The 26,056-nt window shown below is 47.6% G+C and overlaps 1 protein-coding gene across 5 annotated transcripts in view; it reads left to right on the top strand.

The window, feature by feature from the left end:
* NTM (neurotrimin) overlaps nt 1-26,056 on the top strand; it is a 953,690-nt gene that overhangs the window by 536,522 nt on the left and 391,112 nt on the right. For 2 of the 5 annotated variants that reach the window (XM_006061672.4, XM_025287323.3), the window contains exon 1: nt 5,273-6,330. In XM_006061672.4, the coding sequence (XP_006061734.4) occupies nt 6,164-6,330 (167 nt within the window). In that variant the 5' untranslated portion in view covers nt 5,273-6,163. Of the gene's footprint in view, nt 1-4,409; nt 4,731-5,272; nt 6,331-26,056 lie in introns of those variants that run through there. The other 3 variants (XM_006061674.4, XM_006061669.4, XM_025287326.3) reach the window with 3 other exon arrangements.

The following is a 26,056-nucleotide window of genomic DNA, read 5'->3' as shown; positions in this document are numbered from 1 at the left end:
CACTTCCCCACGGTGCTTATCACCATCACGTCTATGTCTTGTGAAGTTCTTACTTTCATATCTGTCTCCCCTGCTGGACGGTGTCCTTAATGAGGGTTAGGCACAGGATGGTTTTTGTTTTTGTCTCTCTCGCCCACAGCTGAAATCCAGCACCTAGTGCGTTGCTGGCATTTAGTGTGCGCTAAAAACGCAGTTTGTCAAGTAGATGAATGTTTTCCCTACAATTTTAACATCCTTGAGAGTGCTCCACCACCTCCAATGCCACTTTATTTTTGTGTTTTTAAAGATTTTTTTTTTTTTTGATGTGGACCATTTTTAAAGTCTTTATCAAACTTGTTACAATATTGTTTCTGTCTCAAGTTTTGATTTTTTGGCCATGGGTCATGTGCGATCTTAGCTCCCCAACCCCGTGCACTGGAAGGGGGTTGTCATCAGTGAACCACTAGGGAGACCCTGATGCCACTTCCAATGAAGCTCAGCTGGAAATCTGGACACATGAAACGGGATCGACTGTTTCCAACTAGGAGGCACATCCCAACTCATTCTTGGCAATAAGACTGTTCTCAGGGGCTTCCAGGGATATAAATGCAAAAAGAACCATGGACAACTCTGTTAGCACTCAACTGTAGGCAAATTGAGGGCAGGGTGATGTCTTTCATCTTTGTATCTCTAACTTTCTGCTCCATAGGAAGAGCTCAAAGTCTACTTGGCTATCTTCAATGTTTCCTGGCTACATTGAATTCAGTTGAATAATCAGACACTCAGAAGTATCAATACCGGGCAAAATAATAGTAACACTTTTGTAGTTCTCTCTTGCACAGATGTAGCAGCCATGGGAGATATTTTATTGTTTGGTTCTTAAGCAGTGTCCTTACCTTCCAGGTATGGCCAAGAGAACAGGGCAGTGGCCAGCAGCCCTGAGTTCTAGTCTTGATTTACCAGTTGTTAACTTTATTCCCATGACAACGGGTCCTCTCTGCTGGGTTCCCTCCCCACCTCCTTATGAAAAGAGTGGGTTACACATCTTTCAAGGTGCCCTCTGACCCTAGCATTCTGTCATTCTCTGACTCCAGGGTCTTAAGATGACCCCAAACATAGAAGAAGAGAGATGGTTCCTCTCAGGACCCCTGACTGTAGTCCTGTTCCCCTCTGGGTATCTGGTGTTTGCTTTGACGTCACTTTGATTTTGCTCATTTGCCTGGCGCTTCTTTCCTTTTTTGTCTGCCTATTACTCTGCTGACAACCTCTCCTCTTGATGTAACTTACAAAGTTTCACGGCTCTCACAGTCCACGAGCAGCCTCACCTTTGCCCTGTTCCCTTCCTCCTCAGTTCTCTCCATTCATGATCGCTTTCTTTTCCTCTGATGCTTCTTTCCCGTCTTCAAGCTGCTCTTTGGCTCTTCCCTCTGAAATCCTCACACACCAGACTCTAGCCCAGATGAACAATGATTTTTTGATCCTCTGCAGGACAGAAGAGCACGTATTCTTCCAGAGCCCAGCCCTTCCTCACTCCCCTAGAGCCATCACTGATCCAGATGGACCCCGCCCCTCCTGATTAAACATCCTGATGTCCATTTGGTGCCACCCCATTCTCTGTAACCACCCTGCAAGCCGCATCTTCTCGCCTGAGCTCCTATTTGGAATCTCCACCAGGAGAGGGGGGCCTTTCGCCTTTTTAGAGAAGGCAGCAGCAGCACAGGCATGTCTCAGCCTAGAGCTCTTCTTTCGGTCTCTTGTGTGTATGGAGAATTCACTGCTCTTCAACCAACCCCAGCTTGCTGTAGGCAACACAGGGAAAAACAAAAACAGCCGATTTCCCTTCCATTGGCAAGTGTTCCCTTCTCCATCCCTTCTTTAGTGTGGAGATGCTGCCACTGCTGGGAGTCTTCATCTCCCCCATGTCCTCACCTGCCTGCCAGCCCTCCAGTCCACACAGCAAGCTCCTCCGTGCCCCCTCCTTTGCAGTCCCAGGATTATTAAAGGGAATATGATTGTTTTCTTTCATTCAGACAGTTTGTGTGAGTGTGTGTGTGTGTGCCTGAGAGCTTGAAAGGCATTGTCCTATAGATATTTTTATAACCTGCAGCAATTACAGCTGTCAGCCCAGAGACAAGCTGTGACAAGTTGATTTATGTGTACAGTATATGTGTATGCAGGAGGGAAGAGGGGGGTGCAGAGAGAGGTGGGGCGGGGGCACGGAGGGGAGAAGGTGGAGGTGGGCGCTCGTTAGGAATCCTCTTTCCAGGAGGTAGAAAGGAAGTTGTTTCTATAAAGAACACAAATAATGAAATTGCTCTGACTGTCATTCCTTTTTCATTAACTCGGATATGCTGGGCAAAAAAAAAATAAATAAAATAAATCCAGCAGTTTTTATGAAGCAAGAGACAGGATATAAGATAAGCCACTAAGTGTTGGTTATATTTAGGGATTAGGAGATGAGACGGGAGCTGACATATGATTTTGATCTTCATCTATTCAAACCGCTTCAATCACGAGTTTCAATAAAATGGATTCTGCCTTGTTAATTGTGCCGGCATCTCTGACCTCTCACCGCTTTCTCAACTTCCATTTTTGAATGAAGTTTGGATCCCTGGGTCCACGAAGCAGCTATGAGGTTGCCAGTGCCTTTTCTTTGTCCACCCTGATCTCTGCTGGGTTTCCTGTCGGCCAGGCCAGGAGGCTGCAGCTCACCACTGTCCCTTCCCCAGGCAGACACAAAGACGGTATGTCTATCTCAGACCAAGTGCCCGCAGACTGGTATAAGCCGAACATCCTACAGAGCCTGTGAGAAGAGTTCTTTTTCTGCCTGGCTATAATAATGAAGCAGTGGCAGGCAAAATATATTAATAAACCATCTTCCACCTTAAATGGATTTCTAAGTATTTTACCGTAGAGTTAATCATGTCTGTAGGCCCCTCGGGAAGGCTGGCTGTTGTCATTACCCACATTCCAAGATGCAAAAACTAATGCTCATTTGTACCTACCTGGGAATTAGGTGCAAGAGCCAGGATGAGAATTTATCATGAAAGGAGTCATGCCTGCCATTCTCAAGTCTGGAGGAAAATGACTCCAAACCCCAGAAAGAGTCCCTCTCCCTTCTCCACTGCTGTGCTTGTTTCTACTTGAGGTGCTAAGACCTGTTTACCAAGAGGAATTGGAGGGGTGGTTACAGTGGTGGTGGATGGTCAGAGGTAACTCCTTAGCCCTACGCGAGAACCCCAAATTCAGCAGACTGAGGTCAGCAATCATGATCTCACACCTAACATCTGCTATCATATAACATTTGAGCTTGGGGAAATCATGCGATTTCCTATTTCCCCGAGATTTCCCACTGCAAATATCGAGACAAAATAGGCTCTGGCAAGAATGGACTGGTGCTGAAATCAGTTAATTCTCTTCTTCTTTCAAAAATATAAACAAAATCTCCTGCTCCCCATAGACATCATTTTTGGTTTTCCTGAGAGCAAAGTCATCCTTTGTGGTCACAAGTTGACAATTGATTTTTCTTTTTTTGGTGTTATATATCAAATGGCCCCACCAGCTAAAAGTAGCAGATGGATTTCCCTGAGAATTTAATATTGGAAAAATCAGTGGAAGAAACAAGGGGGAAATGGGCCTAATGATGGATTAAGTTCAATCTTCAGTGTGAGTTGCTCAACTTTACCTGGTAGTACATTTTCTGGGGGCTTCCCAGGTGACTCAGTGGATGAAGAATCCACCTGTAATGTAGGAGACCCAGGGTCCATCCCTGGGTTGGGAAGATCCCCTGGAGGAGGGCATGACCAACCCACTCCAGTATTCTAGCCTGGAGTATCCTGTGGACAGAGGGGCCTGGACGGCTACAGTCCATGGGGTTGCAAAGAGTCAGACATGACTGAAGTGACTGATCATGCACGCACGCACACTTTCTGATTACCTGTTAAAAGAGGAAGCCATACCTTCTCAGTCTTTCTTTGTTACCTTGCTTGGCTTCCACATCTGCACACCCACCTCCATTCCTTCCAACCCAGGGCAGTTGTGGGCATGGGGTATAAGGAGTGAAATGCTTGTGCATCATTCACACATGTGTTATCTACACGTACTTGGGATGATCAGTTGAAAGATACACGGACTTTATGGCACCCTTATATGACAGTGTCTTAGTTGGAATAATTCAGTTTCTTTTTGGTGGTGGCTGGATGACTCGGGGAAGAACACATTTTTTGTTGTTATTGTTGCTTTTTAACAGTTGTTAAAAAAAAGCCTCCTGATTGGATTTGGGAGAAAGTCCAGTGAAAAACAAAGCCACACTGCCTCTTCTCTTTCCCCAGGGAGAATCTGGGTCAGTGCAGGGAGCTCAGACAGGAGTCCCCAAGCAGAGAATCATGTTGATGTTAGCATGTGGGGTGGGCTGTGTGCAGCTCGGGGCTCCCCCCTCACTCAGGAGCCTGGCCCAGGAGGGAAGGAGCCACATTCCATCAGAGCTGAAGTGAGAGGAAACATACAAAGGTGGGCACACAGCAGCCAGAGAGGAGAAGTGACAGGAACTGAGGCCAGTGCAGCTTTCCCCTGAGTTTCAAGAATTTGAGAAACACACCTCTTAAGATGAAACCGGCTCTGCAAGAGTGTGAAGCCCTGGGCACTTGGGAATCTTCGGTATCAGTAATGCCAGGGGCTCACACTCATTCATCTGAAATGAGCACTCTGCAGGGCCAGCATCTTTTCATGTCGACAGAACAAGAATAGAGAATGTAAGTCAGTGTCGGAACTTGACCAACATTTTGATGTGGTTTTGCCAGATTCGCACGCTAAGAGGCTTCTGTGATTTTGCATTGGTTTTATATATGGAAGATCTCTATTTAGAATGATGTTTGAAGGCGCTTTTGGCGGGGGGGGGGGTGCTGTTGGTGGGGTGGGCGTTGACTATTGAATAATAAATAGAATTATTCTAAAACATCCTCCCAACACTTTAAATTTACTCTAAACGCTAATGAATTAATCTGATAATTTTAAACGTGCACACGTGCATGCTTCAGGGTTTTCCTTTCCTAGTTAATTAGTTTGTGACCCTCATTAAGATGTCTCGGGCTTATTAAGACCGCTTGGTAACTTTGCCTTTCTTCTTAATTTGGAAATGACAGCTCCTCAAGGGGGGAAATGGTTAAATTCCTCGCCCGGGCTCGTGCACGGCCGCAGCGCGGCGCGGCGGGGGTTAAGGTGGGCGCCCGCGCCCCGCGCCCCGCGCCCGCCGCCCGCCGGGATGCGCGCGGTCCGCCCGCTCGCTCGGCGCCGGCACCGCGGAGAGCGGCGGTCAGTGATGGAGCTGCTGCCATGACAACCCCGGCGGTCGGGGCCCGCGCGCGTCGGGGCTGCTCCCGGGAGGCCGGCGGCGCGGAGGCCGGGGGCGGCCGCTGAGCTTGGCGTCCGCACGGCTCCGGGGCCGGCAGCGCCTCGCCTTGCCCAGCAAGCGAGCGAGCGAGCGAGCGAGGGGCCGCCGCCGCAGAGACCGCCCAGGCTAGACCGGCCGCATCGCGGCGGCTGCAGCGCGCATTTGGGCTCGGAGGAAGTTGACCGAGGCGGCTGCCGCAGCAACCCCCGTCCGGATCGCACGAAGCCCGGCGTAGCCTCCCTCTCCTGCTGTCTCACCCTTGCGCCTTCTGCGTGCTCCACTTTTAGGCTCTGCTATTGTTACAGACTTATCTGCTGGCCATCCTTCTTCCGAAACTTACAAAGAAAGTATTGGACCTGCCCTTGTTGGAACTGAGGAATTCAGATCATCTCTGGGTGGCCGGATCCAACCCATTCCTGTCCCCTTCTAGTACCAAAGTGCTTACTCCTCTCCCAAGTGCCATGCCTGAACTGTTAACGCAAGGAAGGGGCTCCTGAGACGTGCCCGCACCTTCGCACCTGTCTGGCGCTTCTCCTCTCTCGGCCACCTTCTCGGCCAAGCAGCACAGAGGCAGCCCCCTTTGGATGTCCTCCGTGGAAACCGCTTCTCCGAGGCTGGAGCGCTGAGGCTCGATTTGGGGAGGAACACCCGACTTGGAGGAGTCTGCGCGCTTTTTCTCCAGCCCGCGCCTCCGGGTCCCCGTGCTCGCTCCCCCACCCCACCCACTTCCTGTGCGCGCCTGGGGGGCGTGTGCCGAGCCGCCGCCGGAGTTCTGGGAAGTTGTGGCTGTCGAGGATGGGGGTCTGTGGGTCCCTGTTCCTGCCCTGGAAGTGCCTCGTGGTCGTGTCTCTCAGGCTGCTGTTCCTTGTACCCACAGGAGTGCCCGTGCGCAGCGGAGATGCCACCTTCCCCAAGGCGATGGACAACGTGACGGTCCGGCAGGGGGAGAGCGCCACCCTCAGGTAGGGAGCCGCCATCCCTCTCTGAATCGACAGTGATTTGTGGAGGGAACGTGGGGGGCGAGCGCTAGGGGTGCAGGTGTGTACCGTGGAGCTGCTGCAGGGAGGCTTCGCTGTTTCTCTGGGCTGCCCACTTCATGGCTGAGCTGGGTGTTCTGCCTGGGAAGGTGGTGGTCATGGGCAAACGTTCAGCGGTTCCAGAGATGAGCTGTTTCCCAAACCTGGCCTCCTTGGCTCAGGACTTGGTAAGCAGGAGGGGCGCTGGGCCAGGGGGTCTCTGGTATGGAGGCCAGGGTCCTGAGCGCTGTCTGTTGCCTGAAGCTGGTGGCGTGGTGATTGGGGGCCTGGCTGGGGCTCAGCATGAGCAGTCTTCTCTGAAGTTAATGAGTCCCAGAGGTCGGGTCTGGCTTCCTGTGAATGCCATCACTCTGCCCATGCCATGGGAAGTTGCCAGCCAGCTCCCATACTCTGGTCGAGCGGCTGTTTTGTCCTGGGTCTGACTGTGTCTGGGCTTTCCTGGGGCACCTTCGAGCCTCGAGCTGGTGACCAGAGGGACACGCTTTCTCTATCTGAACATGGCCCTGAGATCGAAGCCGTGGACATCAGTCTGACTTCTCCTTGGAAAATATCACTTGCTCTCTCAGTGGTGCTGTCCTCCACAGCAGTGTGTGCAAAGCTCATCTACCCAACGGAAAGGGGATTTCATTGTTGAGTTGGGTCCTGATGGACTTCTGGGGTTCAGGCTGATAGGAGCTGGAGGAGGAAGAGAAAAAGAATCTTGGCTATGTTTTGTGTGAGGTAGGATGAGCCTGTCTCCCTTTCTACCCTGCCTTCTGAAATGCTAACTCCAATTTCCAGTGTCTACAAACCATACCACACACAGGAGGGCCTCACAGAATGTCAGTGATTGTAAGCGGGGATCTTACGCTCTGGAATTTGATGAGAGTCTGCAGGAGGTAGAAGTTAAGAAGGTTCGTGGAAAGAATGATGTGCTTGCTTAAATAAAGTTTCCCAGACTGGGCCACCGCTGAGCTGACTGCACAGCAATGTGGCAGTATTCCCATTCTCTGTGCATGAAGATTCTTGGAGAGACAACCTTGGTGCTGGTAGCCACTGTTTTACCCCTTCTGTGACTGTCCTTCTAAGGTTTATGGATGATGCATGAGGCGATACCCACGGGATAGAAAATGTTGAGGAAGGGGCATGGGTTACAAAGCTGACTTGTCAGGATGTTGCCGGAGGAGGGGTGTGATTTAAGGGCCTGTTGAAGCCTGTAGGCACCCATGCTCCTTTGTCTCTGGCAAGCTAACACCCATGCCCCCAAGGATTGCTAGGTTTTCTTTGGTTCTGGGATCCACCTTTTCCACGGAACCCTGAGTTAGGGACGATTTTGAGCAAAGGTTAAAGATTTGACTGCCTCATACCCGAAATAGCTGTGTGTCTGCTTTGTAAAGGATTTCGTGGACGCTTCAAATGTGTCCTGATCTCAGACTGTTTAGAAAGAAACACAAAAACAAGCCTCTGAAGCAATATAGTGAATGGCATGTAGTGTCCTCTGCATGTGCCCTTTGTCCCCCAACCTTTGGCTGCAAGGTGTAGCCCCCAGGAGATAAGACGGAGACAGTCGTACCGGAGAACACTGTAGACATGAATGGAATGGTACTTTCAAGAACGTGGAAGGTTGTCATCTCTGTAGACATTAGGAGATAAAGAAGCAAGACCAAGGGGTCTTGCAGACAGTAGCTCCCATAGTATAGGAACAGTGAGGGGATATGGGTGGGCCGGGGTGTGGTCTTCGGCAGGCAGCCCCCAGGCTCAGGAGAATCTGGACCCTGCCAGCATATGCTCCACCCGGGGCCAGGCCTGGGTAGGAGCAGCTCCTCTTAAAAAATCGCATGATCGTGTACCTGCTGGCTTCTCTCTCTTTGTCTTCACTACCGTGGCTCTTGCTGGCTTTCTCTGGGCCTTTCTCTCCATCTCTCTCTTGCTCTCACATTTGTTTGCATTTTGACGTGTGTTTAGACTCACTGGTCTTGACTGGTTGTAGATGGAAGAAGTGGGATACTGTGGGGCTTCCACAGCCCAGCTCTGGCGCAGAGGCCCTCCTGGAGCACCCCCCTGACACTTAGGCAGCCCCTGGGGCTGACTGTCTTCCCATCACGCAGCAGAGAGATCCTCCCAGTGGAGGGAGCCCTCCAGGGCGGGGGTTAGAGGAACGGGGATCTGTCTGACGCCAGCCCACTGGCCACGGGCCTGAGTGGGGATGTGAGCTGGGCCGCAGGGAACGGAGGTGCTCGAATCTCCATAGGATGGGCTTGGTCCTCCGCACGCCCTCCCTCACTGGACCAGGAAGGGCCACCATGGTGGGGTGCACTTCCGTGGAGGAGAAGCCCTTAAGCCCTCAAACATGGGCTTGGCCTCTTGTGATTCTCTGTGCAGAGAAGCAAGTAGGAAATCTCAGAATGTATTTTGTTTGCACAGAAATTGCGAAATTTGCACATAACCCGATTCCAGGTTGCAGCACTGTAGTGGTTCAGGGCTCTGGGTTATTTCCCTTTGGGTTTTATTGTGTGTATGTTGGTCTCTTCTTTCTTTTGTCCTCCCTCCCCTTCCCTCCTTGCTTCTTTCCTCCCTTCCTTATGTGTTGATTCAACATGTCACCAAGCTACCCACCCCAGTCAGGCTGGCCCTGACCACCCCAGCCCTGCCAGGGGAGCCACCCTTCCCAAGTCACCGTGGGTGACCATGAGGTTTACGCTTGTAGTTTTCTCCTCAACCAGCAGAGGACTTTTTGCTCTAATTTCGTATTATTCTGCTTTGTTCTCACCAGTTTCTTTTTTTTTTTTTTTGAGGATCTTTTGCAGTCCCCAAAGAATGCATGCTTCAGCAGCAGATTCTAATGTGAGGGAACTTTTTAGGAGGTTTTATTTCCTCCAGTTAGCTCTAATGATCCTTGTGGAAGAACCAGGAGACCTTTCACCTAGTATGGCATCCACAGTCTGAATACAATTACAGACAATTTGCAGTCTCCCACTCCTTCTGCCCTCCTGCCAATAGTCTGTATGCATATTTTTACAAAAGAGTGAGGTTTCATACAATAGACTGTGCAATAATAATAATAATATGAGCCTAAGTTTCTTGGGTGCTCCCTATGTCCTAAGGAGTATTCTAAGTGTTTTATATACTGTCTCACCTATCACCAAACTCATAACATAAACATTTAACCCTAATGCCACCTCTCTGATTGTAGGTGCCATGATCATCCCCATTTTACAGATGCTAAAACTGAGGTTTGGGGAGTTTATATCATTTGATTAAGGCTGCACAGCTAGGAGATTTGGAAGCCAAATTATGCAGCAGTAGTAATAATGTTAAATAGATGCATGCATGTGTGCATGCTAAGTCACTTCAGTCATGTCCAACTCTCTGAACCATAGCTTGTCAGACTCTTCTGTCTGTGGGATTCTCCAGGCAAGAATACTGGAGTGGGTTGCCATTTCCTTCTCCAAAATAAATGCATAGTACTATCAGTTACTGGTCAGTTATTTGCAATGAATCCAACTTTCTGAAATAGATCTAATAATCTATTACATCTCAAATTACAAGCCCAAAGTCTCCATTTTGGGCTTCCCAAGTGGCAGTGCTAGTTGTAAAGAATCCGCTAATACAGGAGACGTAAGAGACGTGTGTTCGATTCCTGAGTCAGGAAGATCTCCTGGAGGTGGGCAAGGCAACCCACTCCAGTATTCTTGCCTGGAGAATTCCATGGACAGAGGAGCCTGGTCGGCTATAGTCCATGGGGCCACACAGAGTCAGACGTGATTGAAGTGACTTTAGCACACACGCATGCGTCTCTGTTTTATAGATGAGGATGCTGAGACGCAGAGAGGGGAGTTTACCTAAGATCACACATTAGTGAGTGGCCCAGCTGGAATGCCGAGTCCTTGACTTTGCAGGACTAGCTTTCCCCAGCGCGTCCTATGCTCTCCTGATGACTCTTTTCGAGTGCTCGGTGTCTCCCCACTCATTTTCTCTCTTGCCCTGTCTTGCAGTGCCGTTCATCTCCTTTTTCCCTCTCCTTGTGGTTGGGGGGCAGCGAGCTCTTGGAAGCAGGGATCCTGTTTGTTGTGTCCGGAGCGCCATGTGCCCCCAGATGTCCATTGAACAGATGAGATGACTAAAAACAAAACAAAACAGAATATCACCCAGTCTCCATACAACTGTGGTCCAGGCAAGATGTGTGGAATGGTTCTTACTTGAAGGTGGGTGTGAGCTGGATGTTGGGTGTGGAAAGGCTTGAGGCTGAGGCTTCTCACCCAGGACCTTGGGTCCAACTCACAAGGCTGGGCTGTGGGTGCAGAGGTCGAAGAGGTCATCAACCATGGGGGACCTTGTGTCCATTAATGGGTGGGTGGGTGGTCTGCCTGTGGTCAGAGAACAGTATCTTCCTCCCAGTGGACATGATTTTGCTGCTCTGATAGGATCAGGGGACCCTGAGATATCAGCTGTGTGGCTCTCATTAATTAGACTATCACTAAATGTCACCATGTCACTTGACAACTTTGATGAATGCATGTCACGTTTTCATAGATTCCCCAAATGAGGCAACTGGTGAAGTCAGTTGTCTCCTTGGGTGAGATCTGGTAAGTGGGTATCAGAGCTGAACTATACTTTCTGTCCTGTCCCTAGACTCGAGGCTTTGCCACTGCGGGATGTTTTATTTAAAAGAAAAAAAGTGAGTTAAGAATAAAAAGTCTGAGAAATTTACAAGACGGAAGTGGGGTTTCATATAGCAGTTCCAGGGGATAGCAGAGAACAATGTGATTTCCATACTTGAGGAACCCCGCGGGGCCTCTTCCGCTGCAAGAAGCTGTAGCGTGTTACTCAGGTTTGGAAAGCCTTTAACATTTCATTCTCAAAGCTGGTGGGTCCTCTGTTAGTCTCTCCAGCTACTGCGTGGCCTCTTGAAGCCAGAATTATGCGGCCTTCAGGTTTCCATCCCTAGTTCCTAGTGCATGACTTGGACCAGGGTTTTTGCTAATAAAGCCTGGCTTGCTTCCCTCGCTGTGATGTGGACACCCTGACCTTCTTTCTGCTTCTTGAACACAGAAAGATTACTCTTGCTAGAGAGCCTTCCCACATGTGGCTCCCTTTGTGGTGGTGCCCCTCTTTCAGCTCTTCCCACGGCAGTGGCTCTTCATCATTTTGGCCTCAGCTCAGATGGAATCCCCTCCCTCTAGCCTGACACCCAGATAAAAGTGATTCCCTAGCACTTCCCCCAGGCTTGGGCTGGAATGTCATTCTGGATTATTTTCAGAACAGTTTTTCCATTTGTTTGTCTGGTTATGTGCTCATGGGTTTATCTTCCCCAACCAGGTTGTAACTTCCTTGGGGCTCGGTGTCTCCTGTGTCTTTTCCTGTCTTACCCTGTGCAGTATCTGGGAGTTGCTAGGTGCTCAGGATGTAGCTCTTGCATGAGTGGAAGAAGACATGGGGGTCTGAGATCACCATCTCCTCCTTGCCCTCTCTGCCCTCTGTCCTCAGTTGTCCAGTGCTGTCCTGGGCCTGGGTGTGTTCCTGGCTCAGTGTCTTTTCTGTCTTTGCTGTGTTGGGCATGAGGGTGCTCTTGAGGAGGGCACAGCTACACAGAAGTCATTGAACTGGTGTTCTTCTGTCCAGATCACAGATGGTCTGTGTCAATTGTCTGCTATTTCATAACCGCACCCATGACACATGCTATCTTTCTACCAGGTCACTTTCCTGCCCAGTCCTTAAGCTTTTGAAGAGCTGCTGCTCTCTGAGGATGTACTCAGCCTCAGATAGATCTCAGGGAAATGAGCATTTTCAAGATAAAGAGGGGCACAGAGAGGCGCCTCTCTGCCCATCCTTCTTTCTGTCTGTCTGGAGTCTGCTGTCAGTGGGTGTCTGGTCGGGTAACTATTGATTCGTTGCTTCTGAGTTAACTCCTGCAGAACAGCAATGCCACTTGGGAAGCAGGTGCTGCCCTGGCCCCTCCCAGGATGGACCTCTGTGCACTCACTTAGCTAGGCATCCTGCTGGGGGACCGAGGCTCAGAAGAGCCTGGACAGATGGGACTGTGGAGGGAGGCTCCTGGAAGCACACTCAGCCTGTAAAGGAGCCAAAAACTAAAATGGGAAAGCTGAAAACCCAGCCAAATGCTGGACAGAAGGAAAAGGACATGTGAGTTCACAGGAGAGCCCGAAGAAGGTGCAGAGCGACAGCCTGTTTCTTAGGGACTCCTCACCTATAAGATTAGGTGGTTTGCAGAAATGCTTCTCTTTTCTTTTGAGAAAGAATGGCAGAGACCAGGGGGTTCAGCCATCTAGTTTTCCAGATAGTGAGACTGGTGACATCAGCTCATACAAGGAGGCTTCCTGCAGAGTGAGGAGGAGCTGACCCCCAGCCCACTAGCAGTCAGCTAAGGAAAGAAAGGCACTGTCTCAGGGAATGGCACCAGGCCCCTCCCCCACGACATGCCTTGAGGTAACATTGGCAGCAGGTGAGTCCTCCGGGGCCAAACTGCATCACACACTGGGAGCCTTTGCTTACCTGTGTACCTGAGACAAGGTCACCTTGTACTACTAAGTGCACAGGCCTCACGCCACCTGGGATGCCGCCGACGGACCTGGCCAGCGTTTACCACCAAGCTCTCTCCTAACTGCTTTTCCTCTTGGCCACTAAAGTCAGCATTCTTAGCCTTTATCAGCTCTGCCTGCGACTCTGTGGGACAATGTGTCAGGCAGGCGCTGAGCACCCTACCAGTAGAGACGTACTGAACACTCGGAGCTGCTCCATGAGGCAGAGCCAGTTATTATTCCAGTTTTACACGTCAGGAAAGCAAAGGACTGGATTGCAGAGAGAGCCGTTTCCCAGCCATTTCCACATGGTCAGATGGAGACAGGGGCTGGGACTTGGACAGGTTTTTTCTGTTTTCTAGGCTCCTTCTCTTTTTGTAACAAAGGACTTTCCTCATTCTGTTCCTTTTCTTCGTCATCAGTTTCGTCTCTTCCCAGAAACCAAGTGCACTTTTTGTTCTTCTTTGTCCTGGGCACAAGAACCTCCTTTCTAAAAGTGTTTTAGGAATTGGGTATGGGGGGCGTGTACAGTTTGGTGTGGTCTGTGGCATGATGGAGTGTGTAAGGGTTTGGTTTGTGACATGATGGAGTGTGTAAGGTTTGGTGTGGTCTGTGGCATGATGGAGTGTGTAAGGGTGTGGTCTGTGGCTTCATGGGATTGTGTAGGGTTTGGTGTGGTCTGTGGCATCAGGGATTCTGTAAGGTTTGGTGCGGTCTGTAGCATGATGAAGTGTGTAAGAGTTTGGTCTGTGATATGATGGAGTGTGTAAGGTTTGGTGTGGTCTGTAGCATGATGGAGAGTGTAAGGTTTGGTGTGGTCTGTGGCATGATAGAGTGTGTAGGGTGTGATCTGTGGCTTCATGGGATTGTGCATGTTTTGGCATGGTCTGTGGCATGATGGAGTGTGTAAGGGTGTGGTCTGTGGCTTCATGGGATTGTTTAAGGTTTGGCGTGGTCTGTGGCATGATGGAGTGTGTTGGGTTTGGTGTGGTCTGTGGCATGATGGAGTGTGTAAGGGAGTGGTCTGTGGCTTCATGGGATTGTTTAAGGTTTGGTGTGGTCTGTGGCATGATGGAGTGTGAAAGGTTTGGTGTGGTCTGTGGCATGATGGAGTGTGAAAGGTTTGGTGTGGTCTGTGGCATGATGGAGTGTGTAAGGTTTCGTGTGGTCTGTGGCATCATGGGGTTGTGTAACGTTTGGTGTGACCTGGAGGCATAAGGAATGACCCAGCTGGCCTCTAGAGGTCCCTTCTCATCAGAGAATCATAAAATCTCCATAGATTGTTCAGAGTAAGAATTATTCCAGGTTCTTCCACCAGCCTTTTGCTTCAGATATCAGCAGTCTTGGGCTCTCTCACAGAGAGTTCACATTGAACACATTTCAATGGAAACACGAGTCTGTGAGGACTCCACAAGCCAGTCTATCTGGATGCCCAGGCATTGGGAGGTAAATAGGTAACAGCTCAACCTATTAATGCCCTTCTTTGTTGTACTAGAAATAGGGCCATTGGCGTCTCTCCTGGGGAAACTTGAAAAAATTTTAAGTAATATGAACATCATATTTCTTTAAGTTCAGAGTCTCCACTGAAGGGTAAAATGTAACGTTATTCTTGCATTCTTTGAGATTATTTTGTTTCTTCAGGAGCAGGTTGATGGAATCCTGCTATAATAAATCAATAATACCATTAACATCTTTTAAATGGTCAAGTGATAATATTTTTAGGAAAGGAAGAATTAGTTGGGGTTAAGATGCAAGTTCAAATCACAGGTGGGAACCAAAGGCAGGGAGGAGACAGTAGGAGTGTTTAAGGGGAGTGCAATTGAAGGAGAAAAAGCTCTTCACAAGATAAGATCTTTCTAATTCATATTCCTGCAGGAGTGGTATGCCAGAGAGAAAATGGCCTGGGAGACAGGATTCTGCTAAGTCTGACTTTCTCTGTGTCATCCTGGGCTGTTTTTACAAATTCTTCTGTATAAGGAAGATAGCCACTTCCTGCCTCAAAGGGTTGTTTTGGGTTAAAATGAAATAATGTATACAAAGTTTAGTCTAGAATTATAGCTCTCTTTCCGTGTGTGTGTGTGTGTGTGTGTGTGTGTGTGTGTAAGCATATAAGTATATGAATGTATGTATATACATAATAGTAACACGTGTAGCAATTTTCATTAAAACCTATTGCAGTTTAAACACTGCCCACACTTTGATGGGTGAGCTATGGCTGGCTTCTGGAAGATCTATGAGGAGAAGAATGCCTCTTCATCCAGCTCATACTTCCCTAGATGTTTCTCCTACACATCTGCTTAGATCCTAGGAATCTTCTGTTCACATACTTTCTTGAGCTATTTTATATCAGAGATGGAGTGAGGAGAAAGGTCTTTATTTTTCATCACAGATTCTTGGATAGCAAGTTATGACAGTTCATGGCTATCAAGATGAATTTCCTACCAAAAACAGAAAATTATGCTAAAGGATCTTTGGAGCCCAGTTCAGTTCAGTTGCTCATTCATGTCTGACTCTGCAACCCCATGGACTGCAGCACGCCAGGCCTCCCTGTCCATTACCAACTCCTGGAGTTTACTCAAACTCATGGCCATTGAGTCGGTGATACCATCTAACCATCTCATCCTCTGTAATCCCCTTCTCCTGCCTTCAGTCTTTCCCAGCATCAGGGTCTTTTCCAATGAGTCTGTTCTTCTCATCAGGTGGCCAAACTATTGGAGTTTCAGCTTCAGCATAAGTCCTTCCAATGAATATTAAGGACTGATTTCCTTTAGGATGGACTGGTTGAATCTCCTTTCTGTCCAACCTACCTGGCACAAATAGTGGGGTCAGGAGTTGATGTACAGATTTAGGATTCGTAGACCTCTTTACCATGGAAGACTGATTCTTCCATGACAGGTCCATTGGAGTCAGCTGGCACAGCAGGGTAGGGATGACATTTAAGTGGGGCAGAGAGATTAAGCTCTTCCAGCTTTGAAGCCCTGAGATTGCATTTCCTCTCATCCTCACCTCTTCACTGAGAGGCCATCTCAGGACCCCCATATCAATGCTGAAAAAATAAAAGGGTCTCTCTGCATTTGGTAGTTTTTCTCTGGTACAGTTCTGGGATAAGACCGGTGTGCCTGGCCTGAGAAATTGATCTTGAAAGTGTCAGTCACTCAGTCGTGTCCGACTCTTGGCGACCCCATAGACTATAGCCTGCTAGGCTCCTCTGTCCATGGGATTTTCCAGGCAAGAACACTGGAGTTGGTTGCCATTCACTTCTCCAGGGGACCTTCCCGACCCAGGGATCGAACCTGGGTCTCCTGCATTTCGGGCAGATTCTTTATTGCCTGAGCCACAGGGAAGCCCATAGAAATTGATGTTAGAACTAAAGGAACCATAGAAACCATCCTTCTCGCTGCAACTCTGTGCCACAGGGTTCCAAGTAGTTTAAATTATAGATAGCAGTCTGAGTTGTTCATGATCTGTTTCTCCCAAATCTCATTGATTCATGTGGTTGAGTTATTTGGGTTGATTTGGGTGTATTTGGCCAACTTGCTGCCTTGTCAGTGTGAGATGTTTTGGCTTAGAAAGCTTTAGAGAGGTTAGATTTGTCTTGTACTATGTACATATGAATTAATCTTACCATCTTGCTGATGGATTTTTAAAAATAATAGAATTTTTAATGAAAGCAGCAGCAACCATGAGACTGATGGAAAATGACAAAACTGACATCAACCTCCAGATAAAGCTTTGTTGGCCCCACAGAGGAAAGTGAGATATGTTTGTGTGAAATAATTTCTTGATCTTCTCTGCCTTTCAAACAGGCTGTAATGTAGTGGATGAGTGGAAAAGTGCTCTTGCCCTCAGAATAATCATCTTTGGACAAATTTACTTATCAGGAAAGCTCAATCCAAAACAATTCTAACTGGTCAGAACCCAGGAGGAAGAAAGTAAGAAAGAGAATATATGCAAAATATTTTTAATTGGATTCAGCCGTCATACATGAAAACTGGAAAAAAATAGCACCTTGGTGTCATGAATTGAATTGCACCACTCCCTCCTAGTCAAAAATTCTACTGAAGTCCTCACATCCGGAACTTCAGAATGTGACCTGCTTTGGAAATAGCTATAAAGAAGGGCTCGCACTGGAGTCCAGTGGGATCCCAGTACAGTGCAACTGGTGTCCTGATGGGAAGGTGACGTGTGGAGACATGGTAGACGCACAGGGAGCTAACTATGTGATGATGAAGACAGATTGGAGCAATGGGGCTGCAAGCCAAGGAATGCCAGAGGTTGCCTGGAAGCCACAGAGCTCAGAAGGGGCAGGAGGAATTCTGTCCTATAGGTTTCACAGGGAGCGTGTCTGCAGCACCTTGATTTCAGAATTCTGGGCTCCTGAACTGTGAGATGTATGTTTCTGCTGTTTCAGGCTGTGCAGGTTGTAATGCACTGTTACAACAGCCCCAGAAACTGATACACGTGGGTGTTATAGAGAGATGTCCTAAATATATCATCACATATGATGCTCATGGTATGACTGTTCCTCTCCCGGTTATCAGGTCCTAGCCTCCATCACACACATCTAGGAGGCTAAGCCAGGGTAGTGATGCAGTTAGAACTGATTACTCCTTTTTCTTAATGGACCATCAGGACAAACCCTACTGCATCTTACTTCTCAGTGATCTTAGCCACCTCAGAAGTCAGAGATGTCCCAGACTGTGTATCATTTTTTAGATTCGAATCACCATGCGGTTCTGTCCATCCAATAATCTGACCTGGTTGCAAACCTCTCTCTAATCTCCCGAACCTCTTTATCATCCTCTGGTCTTTATGATCTGTCACATCATATCTGGGGATATCCTCACATCCCCAGTCTCTTCTCTGAATGTTCCCCCAGCTTTTGCTTCATCTGAAACTTGGCTGTTTCCTGTCTGATTTCCACTCCTAGAGTCAGATCATAGGCTTCCCTGGTGGCTCAGATGGTAAAGAATCTGCATTTAATACAGGAGACCCGGGTTTGATCCCTGGGTCAGGAAGATCTTCTGGAGAAGGGAATGGCAACCCAGTCCAGTATTCTTGCCTGGGAAATCCATGGACAGGGGACCCTGGCAGGCTATGGTCGACAGGGTTGCAAAGAGTCAAACACAACTGAGCGACTAACACTTTTCAGAGTCGAATCAGTGGTGATTTTTTTTTTTTTCCCATGTCCTTGCTTCCATGAAGTCTGAAATGTGAAGCGATGTTCTCCTTGCTGTTCGTCATGGCTTATGGATATTTCTTCGCCATCTCTCAGAATCCTATTACACTGCAGTACACGCTCTGTACCCTCAGCCTGCTTCTTGCTGCCGTGTCTGCTGTCTGTCCTGACCAGCCTTCCTCACTCTGGAGCTCCAGGCTGTCCATCCTAGTGTTAATCCATGCATCAACTTTCATGACTCAGATGTTTCAAACTCTGCCCCAAGTGGTGTTTTCGATACCGGCCCCATGTGACTCATTGCCAGCCAACAACAACCTGATCTTCCTTCAGTCTGCCCCATCTTGGGCACAGACACCACCGTTCATCCAGCTGCTGTGTCCCAACACCTAAGAGATATGATGTTTTTTCTTTTTCTGCTATGTGATATCTAGTCCATCAGTAAATCCTGTGTCTTTAAGACACATCCTGAATTAGATCACTTTCCCCATCTGGAACATGGGTGCCCTAGCGAAAGCCACTATCAGCTCTCTCCAGGACCATTCCAGGGGTACCTCACCTGGTCTTTCTGCCTCTATGTCTGTTCTCCCAGAGTCCATTCTCACCTAGTAGGTCAAGGTATCATTTCAGAACATGAATGGAATCTTGTCCCTCTGTTTAAAGTCCTATAGTGGCCTTCGGTCATATTGAGAATGAAATGCGTGTAAAAGACTGTGTTACCTGGTGTGCACCTATCCCTCTATCCTCCCTGCCCCGCTCACCAACCTTCCTTGTTGTTCCTTGAACCCAGCAAGTCCATTCTTGCTGAGGACACGTTCTTTCCTCTCCCAGGACCCACTAGGGTGGCTCCTTCATGGCACTCACGTGTCTGCTCCAGTCTCCCATTCTCAGAGAGGACCTTCCAGACCATGCTATATGAAATAGTCATACCCTCACATCACTCCATCCCCCTACCTAACTTCAACTTTCTCTATAGCCCTAAACACTTCAGAAATTGTTATTTATTTATCTGATAGTTATTTATTGCCTCTTACACTAAAATGTGAGATCCCGAAGGCCATTGGTTTTATTACTCTCATTTATAGTGGCTAAATTACTGCCTGGAACATGGCATAGATCAAGGAGTATTTTTCGAGTGAATGAGAACTTTATTAGGAATCATAGTAAGCTGCTAATAGTGAGAAGTATTTATCTTTTATTGGGAAGAGGTGACTCAGGGGTAATTCTTTCTTGACCTAGGTTTGGGGTTTTTACACAAAGCTCAGAGGAGGGTGTATGGGACTCAGCCTTGTTTTCTGGACAGCAGGTGGGTCAGGCCTTGTGGACGGAGTTGCGGGGTAGCGTGACACACTTCATAAAGTCTACACACCCAGAATCAAGAGGACCTTTACAATTCCAGCTTCACAAGAGGTTTTATAGAAAATCTAATAAACACTTGAAAATCAGGATTAGTTTCTAGCTTAAAGCCTATAAACTTGGGCTGGGGAGGAGGGAAGGAAGTGGCAGTCAGGCAGAAAGCAGCCTGTGAGCCTGAAAGTTAACACATTGTTCAATGTCCATTATTTTGTCTGACACTTTCCTGAAGAAGGGAATTGTACCTTGAGGCTGTGGAGCATGTGGATGGAGTGCGGAGTCTGGGGCCAGACCGTTCTCTGGGGTTCCAGTCCTGGTTCTACCTCACTTTGCAGTTGTGTGACCTTCGGCACGTTGATCCACCTCCCTGGGCCTCCGTTTTGTCATCGTTTAAGGGAACTGATCATAGGAATGCTGACCCCTGAGTGAAGTATGGGACAGTGTGAGCAGTGTCCAGCACTCAGGAAGCATTAGCGTTGTTTAGCTGGGGAAGGATGGAGTGCGGAATGTCTCCGCTGTGGGCCCAGCGTGCTGATGTGTCCTGTGACCCCAGGGGCGCTGCCGAGAGGCATGTGGAACAAGAATTGGGGCTCTGGAGCCCAAGTTGGCGTTGGTTGGTGCAGATCTGCCATTTCAGGGGCATCTTTGTGGTGGAGGATTTTGAAGTCTTGGCAAATTTTGATGTCTTGGGAATGTGAGTGGAGGTTTGGGGCTAGGGTGACCTGAGTTTTAGTTGCAGCTCTGTCACAACCCACCATGAGATGCTGCTAAGAAAATCAGTGTTCCCACTCCCGCCCCTTTCCCGCTTGGTGAGGGAGCAGATGCATTCTGCTCCGTTCAGTTTCTTACACCTGAGGAAGAGATTCTTAGCTGTTGACACATATCTAAGTTGTAGAGACTGATTACATATTTTTCTAAAAAGAATTTTTATTGCAGTGTAGTTGCTTCCCTGGTGGCTCAGATGGTAAAGAATCTGCCTGCAATGTGGGAGACCTGGGTTCAATCCCTGGATTGGGAAGATCCCCTGAAGAAGAGAATGGCTACCCACTCCAGTATTCTGGCCTGGGAAATTCCATGGACAGAGGAACCTGATGGGCTACAGTCCATAGCATTGCAAAGAGTTGGACATGACTGAGTGACTAAGCATAGCACAGCACATAGATATATACTATGTATATACACACACATATATATTTAGATCTATTATATATATATATATATATATATATATACATATATAAAGTTTTTTACCCACCTTCTGCCACAAAGCTTGACTGTGTTTCCCAGCCTCTTTTGAGTTTAGCTGTGGCCAGATGACAGAGTTCTACCCAAAGGTGAGCAAAAGTGATGTTGGATTGGCCCCTAAAAACCTCCCATGTGAAATACTTCAGATTGTTTCGCCTTGCACCATCTGGATGTTGGTGCCCAAAATTACCTTGGGAACCGTGGCCTATTTGGCAGATGGTTCATGAGCCAAGTGATTGAATGTTCTCATAGAGAGGGCTTCAGCCCCCGCCCTGCCAGCTGACCCAGAACCTCACTCCTTAGATTAGTGCATGAGGGAAAAATGCACTAAAATATACTTCCTTTGTGATAAGCTTCTGTGATTCTGGAGCTCATTTGTTACGGTAGCTAGCTTTACTCTCTCCAATTCAGCACAACTGTTGTTAAGTCATATTGTCTGATTTCAGCAGCATAGAAATACACGGATCTATTTTTTTTTTAATCCAAACTTAAGCACTTATTAAAATTTCTTGGCCAGGCTTTTGGTGGTTTTTGCCTGTGTCTGAAAGGAGGAACTATGGCCTTTTCAACTGAAGCTGCAGATGTTTGATTTCTCTTTGCTTGAGTCTTTACATCTCTGAACCAAGTCACATGTCTGCTTTACTCTACAAGTTTGTGAAAACCAGTGACAAAGAAAAGTTCTACCTTGAAGTAAATTAGCAAGTCTGTAATGGCTGCAGTTCGAGACACGCTGTAATTAGTGGAGATACCTTTTAGATGACAAATTGCTCATTAATGGCTGGAGGTGTCTTATTTAGAGTAACCTTTTGTGCCGGAGATAGTCTAACACTCAGTGTTTTAATTGACACACAAAAGAGACAGATGGGATGATTTTTAGGCTTGTTCTTTAAAATGTTGAAGAGGAAGGAGAGAATTGCTGTCAGAGGGCAGATTTTAAAAGAGCAGCCGTGTGGTGGGGCCATCACCTGTGGCTTTGGGGACAGGGACAAGGGGAGAGAGAAAGGCGTTGTGTGGGCAGGTCTGCAGGAACCAGAGGCCGAGCAGAGACCGCGGGTGAGAAGTGGTTCCATGCCAGGATTTCGCGGTCCAGAGGCGGGATCCCTTCGTTTTCATTGTTGTTTCAGGATGAGAAACAGTGGCTGGCACAGGATGGGCGCTTCCTGTTGTTGTTTAGTCACTAAGTCCTGTCCAGCTCTTTGCCACCCCGTGGACAGTACCCCGCCAGGCTCCTCTGCCCATGGGATTTCGCAGGCAAGAATACTGGTGTGGATTACCATTTTCTTTTCTAGGGAGTCTGCCCACCCCAGGGATCGAACCCGCATCCCCTGCAGAGAAGGCCGGTTCTTTACCACTGTACCACTAGGAGCTTCCTGAATCTGCACTCTATCCATGTGTCACTTGGGCACCACTTACTGTGCATCTCCTGTGGGCCAGGCATTGTTCTAGGTCCCAGTCCCTCTCTCCCCACAGGGGAACAGGAACTACATGTTGTACAGAGTGAAGGAGAGTAATCTTCTCCCAGCCTGCAACTTGCAGCGACCACTTAGTTATAGGCGCTCTTCTTCCAGCCTGACGCGTTCACTAGGACTCCTGTTTGGAGAGACAGACCTGCACTAATGCAACTTCTTGTACTTGGTGCTCTTTGAGCAGTGCACAACCTGCACGACTGTACCAGATGGGCACCAGCTGTCAACATGGAAATCAGTAGACAAACAACATGCTGTGTGGTGAAAAGCTAAATATGGGTGGGGTGCAGGGGCATTTGCAGGGTGGTCCAGGGCCTAATAGTGGGGACAGCTCTATGGGGATCAGCAGGAAACACATTCTAGGCAGAGGAATCGGCAAGTTTCATGATCTAGTGTAAGAAGAGCAGGGTGAGAAGGAGGCAGTCTCAAAACTGAAGGCATGAGAAAAGGCGCATTTAGGATGCTGAGTGTCTTCGGGAAATAGAATAACATCAGAATGAAGAAGCACATGATGAAAGCATCTTCAACTTTAGGAGATGAGAAAATAAATAAAAATCCTACCCGAGCAAATCCAGCACCTGTGTCGATGTCACTTCCCATGTGAAGTTTCCTGGTGGAGATTGTCCAGCCTCTCACAGCGTGGTTGTGTAGCAGCTGGTACTTGCTGTCTGGATCCCACCTCACACATGTCTAGTCATGTGAGTCTCATGGTTTTTAATTGTAATGTTACCTTTCTTGGGTTCATGTTCTTTGTCATCTTCATTTATCACATACGAAAAGTATAAACATTTAAAATCTGCCCAGTATCTGATCTGACTTCTTACCTGTTGCCATTTCCAGGATATTACATTGTGAAATTAAGCCGGCGTTTTACGACCGTGTGCAAATGTGTGTATGTATAGCAGACACATATTTGGAATTAATGGACTTGTAGAAATCAGAGATGGATTAGGCCTAATGAGCTGTTGAGAAGAATTATTTAGCACATATTTCATATCTCTGTTCGGTAATCAAGCCTCCACACTGAGTATGCTAAGAAGGTGAGGTCTTTACATCTCTTCTCTCCTTGGATCATCTCCGTGTGTGCCCGAGAATTTAACATCGGACCTCTGGAGCATTTTGCACCAACTTTATTAACCATCCAGTTTGACATTTCCCTGCCCTTAGGGTGATCTTGGTATTGAAAAAATAGTTGCTTAGCTTGTACCGTTTATATGGAAAATAACTGTTGCCTGGCTCTACGGAGCCCCCGGGGCTGCTGGACTGGCTCTGACCAGGTGGCAGGAGTCATCAGATGCCAGGTCCTGCCCGCTCCCAAGACACCCCCTAGTCTGTAGGACAGACAGGCCTGACCTTCGAGAGTGCTGGTTGGAAGACTTGGAGAATTAGCCTAGATGAGAGGTTTAGATATATAATGTTTTGAATTTGTACCCGAAACAGATGATTTCTCTACTGCCTTCTGTTTTCACCTAAGGTATGTTAGAGCTGCCCGTCTGTCCAGTTGGACCAAATGCACTTGGCTGAGGCTCACTCTGTTTATACTGTCCCTTCAAGCCTACGTTTTCAACAGACTTTCAAAATCCTATTCACAACAAAATCCTATTCACAGCCTATTCAGGTTTTCCTGACTAACAGAAAGGAAAGCATTACGAAAGGTGGGCCCCTTGATAGTGTGGAATTTGACCCCGAGAAGGGCTGACTGTTTGAAGCCGTAACAGAGACCTGAAATTATAGGACTTAAAGGAGACGGGTCAGCACAGGTCAGTTTCTGATAGTCAGATGCCTGCCCTGTGGGTTTTCTTTATAGCCTGGTTGGGTATAATACATAAATGCAGAGCCTAAACGTAGAGGCTTCTCAATTCTTGTCCGTCTGCATAAAACATGCTCATTGAGAATGTGTTCTATAGTGGAAAAAAGATGGAATCCATAGAGGTTTTTGTAAATCAACTATACTTCAATAAAAATCATTGAAAATGAGCGGAAAAGAAAGTTGGGCAAAAATGGGGAAGCTAAATGGAAAGCAAAATGAAAATTACAAATGGGAAAAAGACGATGGACTCAGATTGGGTAGCTTTGAGCTGGAACTCAGCTTGATCTGGGAAACCGTTAAACCTCTCTGAGCCTTTACGTTTCTTATCTGTGCAGTGGGGCTTAAATAACTCCAGGAAAGTGGAGAGTAGGTGGTAATTTGAGACACTGGTTGGAGATTTTTCTGAGACAGGACCTTTGAGTGAGAACTGACCTAGTGAAGGGAATGTGTGTATGTAGACGTGGGGAGGATGTTCCCGACAGAAACACAGCCCATACCCAGGTGCACAGGTCGGGGCATCCTTGACTCCAGCAGACAGAGGAGAGGAGGGCGGAGCCGAGATCTTAGCCGCGGTCATCTCAGGGTCCACAGAAACTACTTCCCAGTTTGGCCTTAGTGTTTTGGAAACCACTGGAGCAGTTTGATCATTTTGGTTGCTGCATATTGATACATTTTTCTAACTTTATTTTATGATTATTTTCATGTCCCACCCTTGTTTAACTGTAAGGCCAAGCCCGTGTATGACATGCATCCTGTGTCAGGGACTGGCCAGAGCCCACACCAGGCTTAGTGAGCTCCCCAGCCCCTAAATCACCTGAACCCCTTGTCATATCAGCTCTTTTCCTGCGTCTCTGTCTTTGGTTAGACTCACAATGATTCACAGAGTAAGAAGCCACTTCCAGCTGTTACATTGTGAGGATGTCCTTGGTGGATCAAGAAATTCACCCAAGTTCAAGGCCACTGGTTTCTTGGGTGAATAAACAGTGTGTGCCGTCACTAGATTTTCATTCTCATTTATGATCAAAGCCTTGGCCACCTCACCAGGCCCCTGTTGCTCACGGTCTTATGATGGTTGAAGTTGATGAAATGTCCTGGAAGAATGATTTGTGATAATGCTTCAGCAGAAAGGCCATAAATTCGCTATTCTTATTTTATTATTTTAATTGAAACTTTTTTTTCACTAATTTTAAAAAATAGATAATTATTATTCATTTGCTTTGTAATTATTACCTTGGCTGATGCTGGGTTGTTGATGAACTCTACAGTCTACACTGACGGTGTTTTTGGTCTGTATTTCACAATAATGCTGCTGAGTTGCTGATAAGATATTAATTAAACATACTCTTGTTTTTACCTTTTTACATATAGTTCCTATCAGAAATATATTTTTAACTATTCCATTATTTCTATGAGTGCTAAGTCACTTCAGTCGTGGCTGACTCTTTGCAGCTCTGTAGCCCATCAGGCCTGTCTGTCCATGGGATACTCCAGGCAAGAATACTGGAGTGGATTGCCGTGCCCTCCCCAGGGGAATCTTCCTGACTCAGAGATCAAACTCGAGTCTCATAAATATCCTGTATTGGCAGGCAGATTCTTTACTACTAGCGCCATGTAGAAAGTATCATTAATTCTATAATTTCTATTAATTTTGTAATTTGTTCTTTATTTTCTATTAATTGTTTTAAATGGTAGATTATATGATATAATTAAAAAGTACATTTTATTGGCCATGCTGCACAGCATGTGGGATCTTAGTTCTCTGACCAAGGATTGAACCTGTGCCCCTTGCATTGGCAACTGAGTCTTTACCACTGGACTGACTGTCAGTTCTTTTCTACTAGAAACTGGGGATCAGGAACATCCCCTGGAGAAGGGATAGGCTACCCACTCCAGTATTCTTGCCTGGAGAATCCCATGGACAGAGGAGCCTGGTGGGCCACAGTCCAGGGGGTCGCAAAGAGTCGGACACGACTGAGCGACTAAGCACAGCACAGAAAGTGGGGGTGTGTCATGGACCAAGCAGGTGGGTGCGATGAAGGATGAGCATCACTCCTTGCCCTGAGATTGGTCCTCCTTCCTCTGT

Source organism: Bubalus bubalis, chromosome 5, assembly GCF_019923935.1.
Source record: "Bubalus bubalis isolate 160015118507 breed Murrah chromosome 5, NDDB_SH_1, whole genome shotgun sequence".
Lineage (NCBI taxonomy): Eukaryota > Metazoa > Chordata > Mammalia > Artiodactyla > Bovidae > Bubalus > Bubalus bubalis.
This window is presented reverse-complemented; position numbering and strand designations above follow the sequence as displayed.